Source organism: Pristis pectinata, chromosome 8 (genome assembly GCF_009764475.1).
Source record: "Pristis pectinata isolate sPriPec2 chromosome 8, sPriPec2.1.pri, whole genome shotgun sequence".
Lineage (NCBI taxonomy): Eukaryota > Metazoa > Chordata > Chondrichthyes > Rhinopristiformes > Pristidae > Pristis > Pristis pectinata.
In genome coordinates, this window is record NC_067412.1 from 38143195 (window position 1) to 38161150 (window position 17956).

General features: G+C 37.5%; 1 protein-coding gene across 1 annotated transcript in view; it reads left to right on the top strand.

The window, feature by feature from the left end:
* lmf1 (lipase maturation factor 1) overlaps nucleotides 1–17956 on the top strand; it is a 560127-nt gene that overhangs the window by 14812 nt on the left and 527359 nt on the right. Inside the window, exon 2 of the mRNA XM_052021392.1 lies at nucleotides 3449–3758. Within this exon, the coding sequence (XP_051877352.1) occupies nucleotides 3449–3758 (310 nt within the window). The remainder of the gene's footprint in view (nucleotides 1–3448; nucleotides 3759–17956) is intronic.

The following is a 17956-nucleotide window of genomic DNA, read 5'->3' on the forward strand; positions in this document are numbered from 1 at the left end:
GATAAATTAAATTGCAGAAGGTGTCTTGATGGGTTCATGGAATATGTTTGGGATGTTTTCTTAGAACAATATATCGTGGAACCAACCTGGGAACAGGTTATTTAAATCCGGGTTAATTAATGTTCATATAGTGAAGGGGATCCTCTGAAGAAGAGTGATCATTACACAGCAGAATTTCACATTCGGTTTGAGAGTGAGAAGCTTGAGTCTGAAACAAATGTCTAATGTGTACTTAAGGAAATCACAAGTATAAAGTTATTAATTGCTCAGGTGGATTGGGGAAATAGGTTTAAAGGTAAGATGGTAGGTAACCAGTGGTAGACATCAAAAGAAATATTTCATAGTTCTCAACAAAGATATATTCCATTGAGAAATAAATTCTACGCGAAAGATGATACATCCACGGCTAATGAAGTTAGGGATGGTCAATGTCAAGGTCGAGTTTATTGTCATGTGCACAAGTATATGTATGCACAGGTGCAATGAAAACCTTGCTTGCAGCAGCATTACAGGCACATAACGTCATATAAGTTGCATTCACAAGAAAAAAAATACACAATTTTTACAAGATTGAATGGAAAGACATGTAACATTGCAAAGATTAATGGTGGGGCTGATTGGGACATTTTTGGAAACCTGCTAAGGGTGATTTATAAGAGGGAGGAAATAGATTGTGAGTAAATTAGAAAAATATAAAAGCAGACAGTAAGACCCTCTGTAAGTACATAAAGAGGAAGAGAACAGTTAAAATAAATGTTGGTTCCTTGCAAGAACACATTGGCAAATAAACAATAATATAGAAATGGCTGAGATATTGAGCAACTGCTTTGAATATGTTTCCACAATAGAAGACAGTGAAAGCATTCCACTAATATTGGGGGGAAGGGAGCGCATACAAATCAAAAACAATACCAGCCAAACTAATCGAGATAAATGAAAATCAATAAACTGCAAATGCTGTAAATCTGAAACATGTACAGAAAATGTTGGAAGCACCCAGCAAGTCAGGCAGCATCTGTTTTTGTTTTAGGTTGAAGACCTTTCATCAAAATTGGGAAAGAGTTTTAAGTTGCAGAGTGTGTGTAGGGTAGGAATCGTTAGAACATAAGGAATATCTCTGAGACAAAGTGGAGAAAGTGAGTTTGCTGAAGTTGTTGTATTTAATATTGAAGCTGAAAGGCTGCAGCATGCCCAGAGGGAGGATGAGCTGTTGTTCTTCGAGCTTGCATTGAGCCTCATTACAACTGTACAACAGGCCACAGAAGAGTCAGAGTGGGAGTGAGATGGAGAATTAAAGTGGCGGGCAACTGGAAGCCAAAGGTTGCCCCTACAGATGGAACGCAGGTACTCCACAAAGCAGTCAACAAATCTGCATTCAGTTTCTCCAATGTAGAGGGCACCAGCTGCAATACACCAGACTGGAAGAAGTGCAAATGAATAGCTGCTTCACTTGGACTAGTTGGGTCCCTGAATGGTGGGAAGAGAGGAGGTAAAAGAACAGGTTTGGTAACTTCACTCTCTCTTCCCTCTTTAATCATTTACTTTCTTCAGATCATGCTGTAGCCAAAAAAGTGGCAGACAGATGCTCCCAGGGCACTCAATATTATGTTGAGTTTACTGCTGCAAGATTTTTGAGAGAGACAACTAGACTATTTTTTTCTTTCCCAAACAGCATATACCTGTTTTCCACTTGACCTTGCGTTGCATTGTTGCTGAGATGGGGGAATACAGTAAAACTCCAGTAATCTGGCAGCTTTGGTGCCAGAGTAGTAAATTTTTCAGACTATTGGATGTTATAACTAATACTTTTGTTTCACTTTTTAACAAGTTACTTGGTAGTATAATAAATTTTCCAGTGAACTCAGTGAGTTTAAAGAGAACAGGAAATGTACAAGTTTTCCTCACTTGGCTCCGGCTACAAACCTCCTCACATTGTTTGACCCTCAGTGTTCCAGACCCTGGCCCTGGCTCCACCCCGCACTCCCAGCTCTGGCTGTGCACCCTGCTTGCACTCTGGCCTCCTTGGATCACATTCCAGACTAATGAGTGAGCCAGATGGTAAACCATCAGGATTTCCGATCAGATACTGGATTATCGGAGTTTTAATGTAGATGAGTAGGATGTGCAAACATTTGATCCATCAACCCAAAACATTGACTGCTCCACTATGCAACAGTGTTAATTTTCACAATTTTGTAGCTTTTGCTCAACTATTTCTTCTGAGATAATGGCATTTAAAAGTTGAGAAAAACAATTTTAATATGTTTTTGAGACTCTATCAATATTGCAAAAAAAAGGTTCTGAGAAAAGATTTTCAACCTGAGCAACATTAACAGATGTGTCTGACCTGCTGAGTTGTTCCAGCATTTTCTGTTTTTATTTCAGATTTCCAGTGGCTGCAATTTTCTGATTTCCGTACGTGTTTGATCCACTAAAGGTTGTAGCTCACCCAGCCCAGTTTCACCTGCTTTCTAAGTTCCCTTGATGCTTTTAGTACCACTCTTAATTGCTTTGATTTTTCCAGCCTTTTATCAATTGATTAATAATGTCAGGAATGTTTTTTTCTGAGATCAGTTTGGTATTGACTTAGCTTTAAATTAGCTACATGAAATTATATTCATGGTAATGCTCATGCTACATTTAGTTCAAATTTGGATCTAATTTTGGAAGATGTAGAAGTTTGTTCCTACCAGTGTGTTCTTTTCAATTTTGGATGACTAAAATGAAGCAGTGAGGCTTGGAAACTAAATGACACCTGTAAGGTGCTTAGGTGTGGGCTGATTGGCAGGCTGATGTTGGTGGGAAGGAGTTGAAAGAAAATCTCCCTGATGTGCAAATATGTTTTCATTACTTAAGGACCTAACCATCTACAGGAGGAGGAAAAAGGGCAAGAGTTGCCCATTGGAGGTTCTCTTAAAATACAACAAAGCAGGCTTCATAAGCACTGTCAAGGCTTGCTTCTGCATAAGTGGCCCTTGCATTTGTGGAGCATGCCTTTGTAGACCATGCACTTTGTAGCCATGTGTGCATTGCACTGTACATCTGGTTCATCCTTGTATTGGTATGTAAGACACGGAGAAACTTGAATGAAAATTGTTGACTTTGTGAAACTCCTAATAAGTCCCTTATTTTCCTTTTGTGATTGATTCATTTTCAATTGAAAGTTATATGTATAATATGTGATCTAATTCTAGACATTTGTTTCTTGTACCAAAACCCCTTCGAAGGAAGAACTTTCAAGTTTTGCATTTGTTCTGGAACAACAGATATTTTTGGCAAGATAATTTTTATTTTGACGAAAGTGCTGTGCATTTGTTACCATTGTCTGTCTTTTGTAACTAGTCATGCACAGTGTGTATCAATGTTCCAAGAGTGCAAGATAAATTTATGGTCTGATTTTTGTTATGCTTTATTCAATGTTATTCACTATTACCTTTCTTCTTTGCAGTTGTGGCCTTTTCTGTTGCTTACCATCAAAACAGACAGTTACTGGGAAAGAAAGGATTGCTACCAAGTCAACTGTATTTACAGAAGGTTCAACATTATGCTAGTGGTAAAGTTGGCATTGAAGCTTTGAGTTACGCACCAACGGTTCTGTGGTTCCTGGACTGGTCGGACATGGATGCACATCTTGACAATATTGCCTTGTTGGGAATGGGACTGTCGGTGTTTGTATTGCTCACAGGATGTGCCAATATGATTATCATGTTTGTCTTATGGATCCTGTATCATTCGCTGGTGAACATTGGTCAGATTTGGTGAGTGATGTGACTATTTTAATGTATAGTTACAGTAGAAAAATTCTTACACTTATTAATTGGTTAATTAATACTATACATTATGGAGAAATGCTTCCCTGTTATAAAACCAGATAGCAGTAGTATCCGAAATTTGGTATTGAGTTTTGACGTGACTTGGATAGAAAGTTGCATGAGACTCCCTGGAAGGGATATTTTAATTTTATTATGTCATGAGTTTGTTCAGCCTATGGCATTCAGTTTGTTCTCAGGCTGAGATTACAATTGAGGCTCCTCTCCAGTGCATAAAGTAGACTTGAGGCACATGAGCAGTTTGTGATTTTACTGAATAGCATTGCAGGCTTGAAGTGTGTACATTTCTTTCTTATTTCTAATGTATAGAACCCAAAGGTCCTTAGAATGTAGAATTTGATGGGGTGAGGTTGTAAAGGTTAGAATGGAAGTGGTAATGGATTTGAAGTAAGGGGTGGAATTTTGAATTTGATATGCTGGAGAACTTGAGGCCGGTGGGATTACTGAGGCCAAGGAATGGTTGGTGGGACTTGTACAGGTGGATATATTGATAGAGATAAGGTGGGTGGAGGGCAAGATGTTTGCTGAGAATGCAGTGGGATATTTGAAACTATTGGTGATAGGGCACTACAAAATACTCCCATTCTAATATCAGTGACAAAAACAGCTAAACAAAAAGTGAATGAGAGGGCTGGGTGAGGCCATGATGTAGGCGATGGTACTGGGAAATGGAAATAATGGTTACATGTAATTACATGGTGAATAAAACATGAAAACAAAACTTTTTGCTTCCTTTAGTATTAGCATTTTATTTATCATTATTCTTTCAAGTTGGAGATTGTAGGGATTTGATAAATACTTTACTGCTTATGCAAGAATAGTGCATGTATATTAAGTGTTTGTATTTGAATTTTACTGGTAATTTTGCCCATGGCAGCTAAGGCTTATGAAGATCCTGAATTCTCTGTCATATTCTGTGATTTTAAACATGCTAAAAATAAAAAAAAACTGGAAATCTGAAATAAAAACAAAATACCAGAAAACCTCAGCAGATCAGGCAGCATCTGTGGAAAGAGAGTTTCAGTTCTGATGAAGGGTCATTTTCTGCTTTTATATTCTTCTGAATCAAATTATGCCACTCACATCATGATGCATTTGATTCCAACATGAAATGTCTGATTAAAACATTGCATACACTCCAACATGATACCTTCAATATTCTGAGTAGTATCTCACTTAAAAGTCTTGCTTGTTGCCCTGTGATTTTCAGGAGAACTGAAGCATGGTGTTTTTGATTTCACTTGCATTTATTCAGTATTACACATCTTTTCTAGATCCTGGTTTCTAATTTACTGACTTCTCAAACATTAGAAAATTGTTGCTACTGGTCTGAGCAAGTGACTGCAAAGGTTGATAGGCATGGTAAAGAAGACATAAGGCATGCTTATCTTTATTAGTTGAGGCACTGAGATGAAGAGTCAGGAAGTTATGTTGCAGCTTTATAAAACTCTGGTTAGGCCGCATCTGGAGCATTGCATTCAGTTCTGGTTGTCCCATTTTAGGAAGGATGTAGAGGCTTTGAAGTGAGTGCAGAAGAGGTTTACCAGGATACTACCTTGATTAGAAGACAGGCGCTACGCGAAGATGTTGAACAAACTTGAGTTGTCTTTCTGGAGCAGCAGTGGCTGAGGGGAGACCTGTTAGAAACTTACAAGATTATGAGGGGTTAAGGATAGAGGAGACAGCCGGTATCTTTTTTCCAGGTTTGAAATGTCTAATGAAATAAAGGACTGCAGATGCTGGAATCTAGAATCTATGGTGCTGGAGGAACTCAGCAGACCAGGCAGCATCCATGGAGGAAAGGCAATCAACGTTTTGGGTCAGGAAGGGTCTTGACCCAAAACGTTGACTGCCTGCTTTTCTCTATGGATGCTGCCTAGCCTGCTGAGTTCCTCCAGCATTATAGTGTTGAAATGTCTAATACTAGAGGGCATGCATTTAAGGTGAGGGGGTAGTTCAAAAGAGATGTGAGGGGCAAGTTTTTTTACACAGAGATTGATGGGTGCCTGGAATGTGCTGCCTGGGGTGGTAGTGGAGGCAAATACGAGAGAGGCTTTAAAGAGGCTCTTAGATAGGCTATGAATAAGCAGAGAATGGAGGGATATGGACTTGTCTAGACAGAAAGGACTTGTTTAGTAGGCTTTTAATTACAGGAAGTCCCCGGGTTACGAACGCCCATACTTACGAACCGACCTCCTAAAAGCCTATTATTTTAAAAAATCAAGTTACGCACAATGGTTCATACTAATGAACGGGTGGACTACTTTGCGCGACGCTCAAAACACTGTGTGTTTTAAGCGTTTTAAGCATTATTATATTTATGATGTTTTAGGTAAAATATGTACTATATACTAAGACAAACATTTGACTTATTGACACTAGATGTGAACTGTAGTAACTGTTCCGACTTGCATACAAATTCGACTTACGAACAGACTCAAAAACGGAACTCGTTTGTAATCTGGGGACTTCCTGTATTAGGTTAATTAGTTCAGCACAACATTGTGAGCCGAAGAGCCTGTTCCTGTGCGGTACTGTTCTGTGTTGGTCAAAAGAGGATAATTTTAAATGAAAATCAAAAAACTACAGATTCTGGAAATCTGAAGTACAGAAAATGCTGGAAGCACTCAGTAGGTCAGGCAGCATCTGTAGAAGGAGGAAGACAAAGTGAACATTTCGGGTTGAATCCCCTTCATCCAGTTCTGTAGAGGGATTTTTGACCTGAAAAGTTAACTCTTGTTTTCTTTCCACAGTTGCTGGCTGACCTGCTGCGGTTTTCTGTATTTCATGTTTTGAAACAGAGTAAGTTTAAAGCTGTTTCTGTTCTCTGGATGCAACTGGTATACACTGTTGCTCGAAAGGAACGAATAAAGTAAATTAAATGTACATTTAACATTTCTTCTACATGCTATGGATATCTGTTAAGGAGACCTGTCTGGGCCATGCACATGTGCTTCATTCACTTGGATATAATTATTTTTTTAGCCATACTAATGTAGGCCATTGCGTATTCAAATAGCTGTAACAGGGTAATGCCTAAAGAATGTGTATGGGTGTATTTTAATTATTTATAAATGCCATTCTACAGAAAGTAGCCTTGCCCAATTTTACTTGTAATGGTAATTTACAGTTGGCAGAACTTACTACTAAGAGAGGAGCATATCCTGGTCATTTAGCATACACATTTGCTATCCACCCACCCCCTCCAGCCCCCTCTAAGTGCCAGGCAGCAGCTTTCCACCAACCTGGCAGCAGCGACAGTGGAGGGCTTTGCACAAGGCCATGGTCAAGTAAAGTGATCTGGAAGGTGGGCACGAAGAGTTGGCATCTTTGTGTTCTCATTATTGTTAATTTTAATGTTGATGCTAATTAAAAACACAGCCCAGTCTATCAAGGAAACCAGCTTCTCTTCTATTGATTGTGTCTACACTTGCGCTGCCTCGGGAAAGTAGCCAACATAATCAATGACCCCTCCCAACCCAGTCATTCTCTCTTCTCCCTTCCATCGGGCAGAAGATACAAAAGCTTGAGAATACATACTGTCAGGCCCAAGGACAGCTTCTGCCCTGCTGTTAAAAGACTCTTTTACAGACCTCTTGTATGATAAAGATGAACTCTTGACCCTTGTACCTTACTTGTCTGCCTGCACTGCATTTTCTTTGTAACTGTAACACTATATTCTGCATTCTGTTTTTGTTTTTCTTTTTGTACTACCGTAATATACTTATGTATGGAATGATCTGTCTGAATGGCATGCAAACAAAAGCTTTTCATGGTATCTTGGTACATGTGACAATAATAAACCAATTACCAATTGGTAGCCAAATTCCTCATGCCACTGAAGCTTCAACTAGGTTCTGAACCATTGCCAATGGATATGTTTGAAGTCAGATGCGAACATCATTGCCTTAATATTTATAAATGACATCCAACTCGATGCCGACTCTTCCTTCATATCTGCAGTGGTAATTTGACCTGTTTACTTGACTGCAAGTTGTTCATTTCCATTTGAAATGAGGCTTTATCATTGAGAACCCCTGGCAATCTGGAGTTCCCATTCATTTCACACACATTATAAGATGAATGTTCATGATATTTCAAGTTCTCTATAAGAGGGTTGACTCTGATGGCTGAATAGCCTCTTCAAGCCATTGTCATATTATGAAGCATGGAGCTTCAAAGTTCTGTCTGTGATCTGCAAATTTGAATGTGCTTGAAGAACTCTGTTGCCTCTGCTCCTCATGTTCTGTCTGGTTGAGAAGTAATATCAGTAATGTGATCTGAAATGTAGATGTACAAAGTTTTTCAATGGGGTTTAATCTTTCACAGCAGAGTTCCTTTCAATATCTGGTTCATTTGGAAAGAACAACATTTTGATGGAATGCTAAATCAGGATGCAATTCAAGACTCTACATTAGTGCCAGTGGCTCTAATGTTAGCAAGTATGGCCTTTTGTATGCTATGTGGTGATAGATTTGCAGAAACAAGTTCTTTTGCTCTCCTTCCTTGGAGTTCCTGGCCAATTGGCCCTGCCTCTCAAGCCTAAACTGTCATCCAGCTCCTGCCCGTATACCCAGTGGTATTGCCACAGAAGAAATTATTGGAAGGAGCTTTACCTTTGGGAATAGCATTGTACCACACCAAGTCATTGGTCAGTTGGAGTGGGTTCAGAACCAGCAGTCAATCTCAGAGCGTCTTGCAGCATACTGTGGAGGTGCATGTAAGATATGTGACAGCACATAAAACAGCACTGCTTCACGGTTTGTAATGCTGTGAAAACATGGCTTTATTGGGAATGACTGATAACCAATCTGAATTGGAACAATGAGTCCCAGTTTCTTGGGGCATCTCTCAAAATGAATGCTGCACAAAGGCTGATGTCGTGTGGAATTCTACACGACAAACTGGTGATGTGCTTGTTAGTTTCGTGGCTGGAAGTACATGGTCAAATTTCAAGTCTGACGTGCATAACTGGAAAAATGCGGTCTCTCAACCCACTCTAAATATAGACTTCTTATTCACATAGTGCTGAAAAAGGCATTATTAAGCACAATTTCTCCTCATGCATATTTTATTCAGGATTTTTAGTCATTCAGACCCAGGTCCTCTGTTATGTCAAACACTGTGATGCTGGAGGAACTTGGCAGGCCAGACAGCATCTGTGGAGAAAAGCAGGTGGTCAACATTTCGGGTCAGGACTCTTCTCTGGTTCTGAAGAAGGGTCCTGACCTGAAACGTTGAACGCCTGCTTTTCTCCATGGATGCTGCCTGACCTGCTGAGTTCCTCCAGCATCATAGTGTTTTTAATCTAGATTCCAGCATCTGCAGTCCTTTGTTTCTCCTCTGTTATGTCACCTTGGGATTTTAGCCTTCAGTGATTAGGTTAAGAGTTCTGTGGGCAGCTTTAAGCATAATGATTTCTGGTGATGGGGTATGGGGGCACTGTTAGTTCACTGCTGACTGCTGAGTCTAGGCTCTATTTACTGCAGTGTAATTATCAGGGGAAAATATATCAATCAAGATGCTTATTGTTCTTAGAATAGTGAACAAAAGAAGCTTATTTCCCTTTAATTTTATTGATTCCAATGAAAAACAGGAAAGTGGACAGAGTGACTTCTATTCACTGCCACTTTCACAAATAAACTGGGACACTAAAGTCAAAAGTACAAACTATTGCTTCATCATTTGCTCTATGAGACAGCTATTTAAAATACAGGGACAGCAGTGAATTGAAGCCACACTAAATCAAATAAAGTGACTGGATTTTATGCCAACTGATTATTTGGGATTTCTATTGACTGATGTCTCTGAATGTGAAGGTGCGATTAGAGTTAATTGCTTGATTGCATTGATTATGTTCTCCACTGAATCTTTTTCACTCAGAAACCAATGCGGGCTCATCTGTCCTTCAACTCTAAACCAATACACATAGCAAGGATGGAACAAATTGAATCAGTTTCTTCTTATTGGGTAGGATGGATTAATGGGACAGGGGTTGGTCGGGGTATATTATGTGGACCAGCTGATGTGCTGAAGTGGAGTATGTTTGCTTTGTTTGGGCTGCAGTTTGTTGACCGCAATTGTAGGTTACAAGGTAAAATAGTAAGCCAACTGGCTGAGAGTACTTTCTATGAAATTCCACTTCCAGTTTCTGTTACAGCCAAGAGAATGTTGGTGTCTGTTTAATATTTGTAGTCATGCCAATAAACAACCTGGTGAGAACAACTGAGAATGGCTGTCTTTAACTACATGGGTTTTTTCGCTTACAAATAGCAAAACATATAAACACAAAGTGTGATAAGTAATTCTAACAATTATAGATGTGTTTAGTTTGGCCTTAACAGATCTAGGGTTGGGAGGTGGTGCTGATAACACTTCTATTGCTCTTATTGAATGTTCTCAATCACTGCTATCTGCTATGGTTCCTTGGTCTTATTTCAGTCTACATGCCTTTGAAAACCATGATTTGGACCCCTCTTAATTAATTTAAAAATTGCCTCATTTTCTGGTTTGCTCTTTTTTTCACTTTGTTAGTGCTTTTGCAGTATGGACCTGGAGATTCCATCTTAAGGCTTATTCACAAAGAAAGAAAACAGTTGTGATTTCTGCACTGTACTTTGCTGAAGTTCCGAAATGTGGTTTCTATTATCATCTGCAAACCTGGCTATCTGCTATACTAGTCTAGTTCCAATTGTAAGGAACTGGATATTACTGTTACAACAGCAACAATTTCCACATGCATAGTGTCTTTAATGCAGTGAAGATGTAATAAGGAGCACTATCAACCAAAACAATTTCCACAGAGCTAGGTAAGAAGATGCTTGAAAGAAGCAGAGTTTGATAGCTAGCTAAGCCATTCTTCCTCTCTCCCTGTTTCAGCACAAGTTCATCCACCAGATTTCCCATCTAAAGTCTTTGGGAACTGTGGGAAATTACCACTTCTTTTTGAGGCATCCAGAAGCAGAGTGTAATCTTAAAAAACATCTGATGAGGTGAGCCGTAAGCGTGGTTGACTCGCCAAGTTCCGCCATGTGGGATTGCCAGCATTCCTTAGGTAAATCTGGGCCAATAAATATTTTTTGGTTGAGTTTAAGTATTATTTTTAACACTGGTAAAATTCTTTCCTTTTTGAAATATAGATATTTATATAGATCGTGGTTCTTAATCTCCTCCTGAGTTGCTAGATCTAGTAAATAGCACATGACAATACAGTGGTTCCCTTTGTATGACAGAGTCAAGATTATGTGCTGGTGTCCTAGAGGCATAAGTGCAACAAGTTGAACAGGGTATTTCATTCATTACTCCTTGAAAAGGTCAATGGGTTTGATGTCTGTGCAGCGAAGGAATATTGGGATTTCATTTTTTTGGGGCTAGTAGGTTTGCAGAAGCAGAGCAAATGCGGAAGCCTTGGTCTTAAATTCTCTTGTACACTATCTATGGTTCATTTTCAACAAAGAATTTGAAACATTTTTTCCCCAGTTCTCAAGGTAACCATAACAAAAAATGGAGCATTGGATTAATGGAAGCAATTACAAGAAATTCAGATGACATCACCCATGAAATTGAGATTTTTTACGTTTATTGATTACTTTTATTGTGGTTTGTTTTGCCATCCATTTTAAAAACATCTAATAATTGTAGAAAATGCTCCTTTAAAGCTATAAAGTGACTTGATTAGGTTTGGAGTTTTGTCTTGATTGTCATCAATCAGAGAGAGAGGATTGGGACAGGGCAGTGGACTAGAGAGAGAGTATCAGAGAGGTGCTGGGTGCTAAGATGATTGGAAGTGAGGCAGAGTTTTGGAAGGAATGACCTATATGTTCCATGAAGTGTATGCCTCACAGAGGATATTAAATCTCAAATTATTTCTCGTCCTGGCTTGCTCTGAGGAACTGCCTTTAAGTTTTGCCTGTGCTCAAGTTAATTGGTTGTACACACTTAAAGAAATATTAAACTGAGTTTCTTCATTTAATTTTCATACCGTGGGTATTTTGGAAATCAATCTCAAGCTCATTTCAAACAGGAATTGTTGAGCTGGGTAGCGTGAATGTGTATAAAGGGAAGCTAGGTAACTTCATGAGGGAGAAAGGAACAGAAATGCATTGAAAGGGTGAGACAGAGAAGATGGCTTGAAGATCAAATGATGAAAAGTATCAGCAGTGATCTTGTAGGCTGTTTCTGTTGCTTTCTGACCTCTGAGTGTTTACAGGATTTTCTGTTTCTATTTCTGGCCTACTTGATTCTACGACAAGCCTTTGCTGTGTTACTTTTATAAATATGAGCTGATATATTTAACGGTAATTTTTTGTTTTTTAAAAAGAAATCGGGAATTGTGCAGAAATTCTGCTGGCCTCATTGTCATTAATTACACATTGCCACAATACTTTTGAATTACTTGGCAATTCTACCTTGAATGAAATCATCAGACCTCTTTAGCATGCATTCAGTAGTTGTTTCTGGTTGCTTGTAATGTTTCTGTCCAATTGTGATGTTGAATGCTGAGACATAATACAGACTGTGGGAAAGTGGATCTGACCTGATCATGAGCAATGTGAAGCGTTACCTTTTACTTAACATGAGTCCACAGATTCAAAGTAATATCGAGTCGGTGTTTAATATGGCATCTTTATGTGTATGCAACTTTTCCCAGTTTTTGAATTTATACAGGTTTTGAATTCATAATGTATTAATACCTAGGTATCACTATGGAAGTTCAGGAGCTTAAAATGTTGAATACAAACATATTTGAGTGTGTTCAGGACCGTCCTGTACTCTTGAGAATTTGGAAGCGAATATGCGCGGCTCACTTTTTAGTAATGTTTGAGAATAGATCAGTTGTCTAGTAACTTATGCCTGAGCAAAAATGCACACGCATATGGTATTGACCTTTTACTCAGTGCGTACACCTTGACCATATTTGAATAGCACAACTGGCAGGATTGTGACGATCAACTTCTTAAGTGGGAAATCTGATTGTTATATATGTTTGTGTCACAGTGATCTCTCAGTGCTTATTGTCTCATGGCAGTATGAAGTTTTACAGCTTGAAAATTGTCGTTCATTTGAATAATGGCTGTGAAATGAGAATGCATTTCGTTCTAAAGTGGATGTTTTAGATAATGTGCATTGCAAGCCTTTTGAATTAGTGTCTTGTAAAGACACTCATTTAGATACACACTTTTATACTTTGCGAATTGAAGTATTCTTCACCTCAGACTTAAGCCATCAAAAAAAAACTTGCATGTGTTTGTTAACTTTTGTTGTAAAATTGCCATTTTAAGTGATCCTTTTGAGTTTAAATGTCACATGGAAAACTAACTTCAATGGTCACACTGAAAAGTGGATGCAAGAGAAACTTCTGAGCTGTACACCACTGCCAGAAATATTTGGACTGTATTATGTTAAGTGAAAAGTATTATAAAAGCTACCAGACTCTTTCCTGATGGCACTGTCTTTACACATGCACAAGCTCTGTAAAATGTACAGGTTAATGGTGTGATATTTGCATTGTTTGTGAATCTTGACTGGGGGCACTAAAACTATGGAATAAATTGAGGATTGATACCCAAGGTCAGTGGAATTCTTAGGTGTTTCTTGTTTCAAGTATTGCTACATGGGCTGTAACTGTAGTGGGGTGTGAATGTATTATCACTTGAGAGGAAGTAGAAGGTACTTTTCATTGACATGTTTGAAACAAACCTAGAACTTAAATGTGCTGAGAAAGTGGAAGCAACCATCTTTCTGCATTCTTGATTACTTAAGATTCAATGGCATAGAAGAGATATTGGCATGTAAGCTGACTTCTGTATCCTGCGGTCCAAATTAAATCCAGACAACATAAATCAGGTACTATTTACCACACATGGTAATAGTAACTTTTAAATTTAGTGGTTACTGTGCAACTACACCTTGAAAATACCATGTGAAATGTTACAGGATGCTGTGTTGGAATTGTTGTCATATCCACTGATATTGTAGTCAAGAAATTACACACAAACCTATTTTTATCACCAAAGCAATTGGATACATTGTCTTTTCTGGAATTGCACAGCCAACCATATGATGAAATAATCCTCATTTAAAGTGTAGCGGTTAGCGTAACGCTTTACAGCGCCAGCGACCTGGGTTCAATTTTGGCTGCTGTCTGTAAGGAGTTTGTACATTCTCCCTGTGTCTGCGTGGGTTTCCTCCGGGTTCTCTGGTTTCCTCCCACATTCCAAAGACGTACAGGTTAGGAAGTTGTGCAGAAGAAACAACCTTCGAATCCTCAGTCTCAAGGAACTTGTGGAAGGCAATTAACCTACCGAATGTTTTGCAAACCTTTTGGCTGAATTGTTTCCTATTATTTGAAAAGCTGTATCTAAGATTGATAGAGCACATAGATCACCGGTGAACAAATTTCTTACGGAAGGCAAATCCAGGTCAGTCATTATCTCTCTGCCTGACTTTCAAATTAAAGACGTTTTAATTTGTGAATCCCGCCGAAGAGGAATGATTACCAAGATTACAAGATTAGAATTGTTGAAGATTTCTCACCCGAAGTTATGAATGAACATGTGAAATTTAAAAATGTCATGTTGGAGCTTTTTAACCAGATTATAAACTGTCTCTCTGTTACCCTGCAAGCTTAGAATTATTCTGAAAAATGGCTCGTATAAGTGGTTTACCTCCCCTGCAGACGCTCAAGTTTTTCTGGAATCTGAGGATTGAAAGACTCCATAATTTTCTTCATAAACATCTACTTTTTTTATTTTTGATCACGCCTTTACTAATACTTTGAATGTTTATGTACTTTAATTTTTGATCTTTTTTTGACATGTTATTTTACATATATTCTTTGAGGTTTTTTACTAATAAACTAACAAAGATATTTGTTATTCCATGATTTTGAAACTGTTTTTTTTTACAAGTTGTTGTTTTGACTGGGTTGAAATTAACCAATCTTGAGAAATTGGCAGCAGGGTTATATTGTCTTTAGATATAGATGCCAGCTTTTCTATTGGTCGGCTGCTTTTTCTCTTTGGGTGGTGGGAGGGGGGTTGGGTTCTTCTTTGGAAGCTGTTTTGGGCTTTTAGCCAAGTCTGTTGTTTAGTTACCTTATTGGAAAAGTTCAGTGTCTTATTTGAATCTACATTCTAATATGGCTTGTGTATTACCTTTTATTACTCACATTTAAACAATATTAAAATGGATCGAGTGATTAATTTAATTAGTTTTAATGTTAAAGGATTAACCATCCTGTAAAACGAAACAAGATTTTTGCTTACATTAAGAAGCTCAAAGCTTCAATTATTTTGTTTTACAAGAAACTCATACACACAATTGTGATGCTTCATGCTTTTTCAGTCGATGGAGAGGGATACAATAATCCATTCCTCTTTCCGAGCTAAATCCAGGGGGGAGTTTCAATCTTTATAGATAATACCATTTCATTTGTTCACATAAGATAATAACGGACACTAACGGCCATTTTGTTATAGTATCAGGGAAGCTAGATAATCGACTAGTGGTATTTGCCATATTTATGTCTCCGACACACCAACGATCCAGGATTTTTTGAGTGATTTTTTGCACTTTTGCCAGATTTGAATCTTTACTCTGTGGTTCTAGGAGGAGACTTTAATTGTTGGTTAGACTCAAGGTTAGATAGGTCATCTACTAACCAGCAGCTCTTAATAAATCAGCTTTATTTCTTCGATCTTTTTTTTACTGAAACTGGCGTTACTGATGTTTGGCATTTTTTACATCCAGAAGACTGTGAATATTCATTTTTTCTCATGTTCATCACACATATTCCAGGATTGATTATTTTTTTATTGATCGTCAAATGATTTCATCAATCCGATCCTGTGAATATAAAGAGATTGCTCTTTCAGACCATGCTCCTGTGTTTTTATCTTTAAATCTCCCCGGACTCCCTCTAATAAACAGATCCTGGCATTTTAATCTAACTTTGCTATCTGATAAAGACTTTATAAAATTTTGGAGAAACAAATCACTTCCTTTTTAAGAGAATACCCTGGGAGAAACTTCTAGTCTTATTATATGGGATGCTTTTAAAAGCCTTTATTAGATGACAAATTATTTCTTACAAGGCAAGCGTTAAGAAAAAAGCTAACACAGAGGGGATTGATTTAGCCAATCAATTGAAACTTCTAGACCAAAAATATGCCTTGGATCCAGATCCCACTTATATAAAAGGCGAGTTGAAATTAAAACCAATACGATTTCCTTTAACATATCCAATTGAGAATCAACTCTTAAAAGGTAAAAAAGTCAATTTTATATCCATGGAGATAAAACAGGTAAATTATTGGCTAATCAATTAAAAACCTCTATAGCTAGACGGCAAATTAAAGAAGTTTGCAAAAGCTAATGGAGAAAGGACAATGAATCATTTAGAAATAAATGATACTTTTAGAGAATTTTATTCTAAACCTTTATAGTTCTGATTCTCCTAAAGACGATAACTGCAATGAACAACTTTTTCGACCAATTAAATATTCCTACACTGTCTGCTGATAATCGAAAACAACTGAATAAATCTATTACTTATGAGGAATCGCAGAAGTTACACGATCAATGCACTCTGGAATGACTCCAGGTCCTGATGGATTTCCGGAGAATTCTATAAGGCTTTCTCCTCACTGCTTATACCTTATTTAAGTTCTGTTTTTTTGGATTCTTTTAAATTGGGAAGGTTACCACAATCCTTTTATGAAGCTTCCATTTCACATTCTTAGGAAGAATAAAAACCCAATGGAATGTTCTTCGTATAGACCAATTTCTTTACTGAATGTTGATGTTAAAATTTTATCTAAAGTTTTGTTCGTAGATTGGAAAATATTTACCATTAATTACATCCGATGATCAGACTGGGTTTATCAAAAACCGTTATTCCCATTTTAATATTCGTAGTCTATTGAATATTATTTATTTTCCTTCTAAGGAAATGTCGGAACGTGTGATTTCTCTAGATGCCGAGAAGGCCTTTGACCGGGTCGAATGGAGTTACCTATTTAAAACTTTAGAGAAATGTAATTTTGGGCCCGATTTTATTCAATGGATTAAATTACTTTATTTATCTCTTTCTGCCCATGTTCTTACTAACTTTCAAGTTTCTGAACCTTTTAAACTTCAACATGGAACCAGACAGGGATACCCTTTGAGCCCTTTGCTATTTGACCTGGTCTTAGAACCTTTAGCTATCGCTTTTTCGAGAATCTACAGAGATTGCCGGTATCTTTAGGAGAGGTACTACCCACAAAGTTTCGCTCTATGCTGTTGATTTATTGCTCTTCATTTCTAATGTTGAGACTTTGCTACCTTCTATGCTTTCTCTACTTTCCCATTTTAGCCAATTTTCAGGACATAAACTGAAATTACACAAGAGTGAACTTTTTCCCTTTGAAGGATCTGATGCCATTCAATATTAAGCTTCCTTTTAAAATTATAAGAAATCATTTTACCTATTTGGGTGTAACAATTACTAAAAATTATAAACATTTATTTAAAGAGAACTTCCTTGCTTTACTGAATTATGTGAAAAGGGTCTTACCAAACTGGTTACCCCTCTCTATATCGCTGATTGGCCACATTAATTCTATTAAAATGAATATTTTACCTAAATTTATGTATCTATTTCAGGCTTTACTCGTTTTTATTCGTAAGTCTTTTTTTGATTCTCTTGAATCAATTATATCTTACATATGGAAAAATAAACATCCTAGATTAAATAAAGTTCATTTTCAGAAAGCTAAAAATAATGGAGGCTTTGCCTTACCCAACTTAAGGTTTTATTACTGGGCAGTCAATATACGAAATCTTACTTTTTGGTTACATTATATTAATCATGAGGCTTGTCCAGTATGGGTTTCTTTGGAAGCTAATTCTGTTCAAAAAAAATTTCCTATAATTTCTTTGCTTGGTTCTTCACTTCCTTTATCAATAAATAAATTAACTGATAATTTGGTAGTTAACCATGCTTTGAGGATTTGGTTACAATTTAGAAAATATTATGCTTTATTGAGATTTTCTTGGTCTCGTCCCATTTTTGCTAATTGTTTTCTTAAACCTTTATGACTGACATAGTTTTTAAAGAATGGGATAAATTGGGTATTACTTGT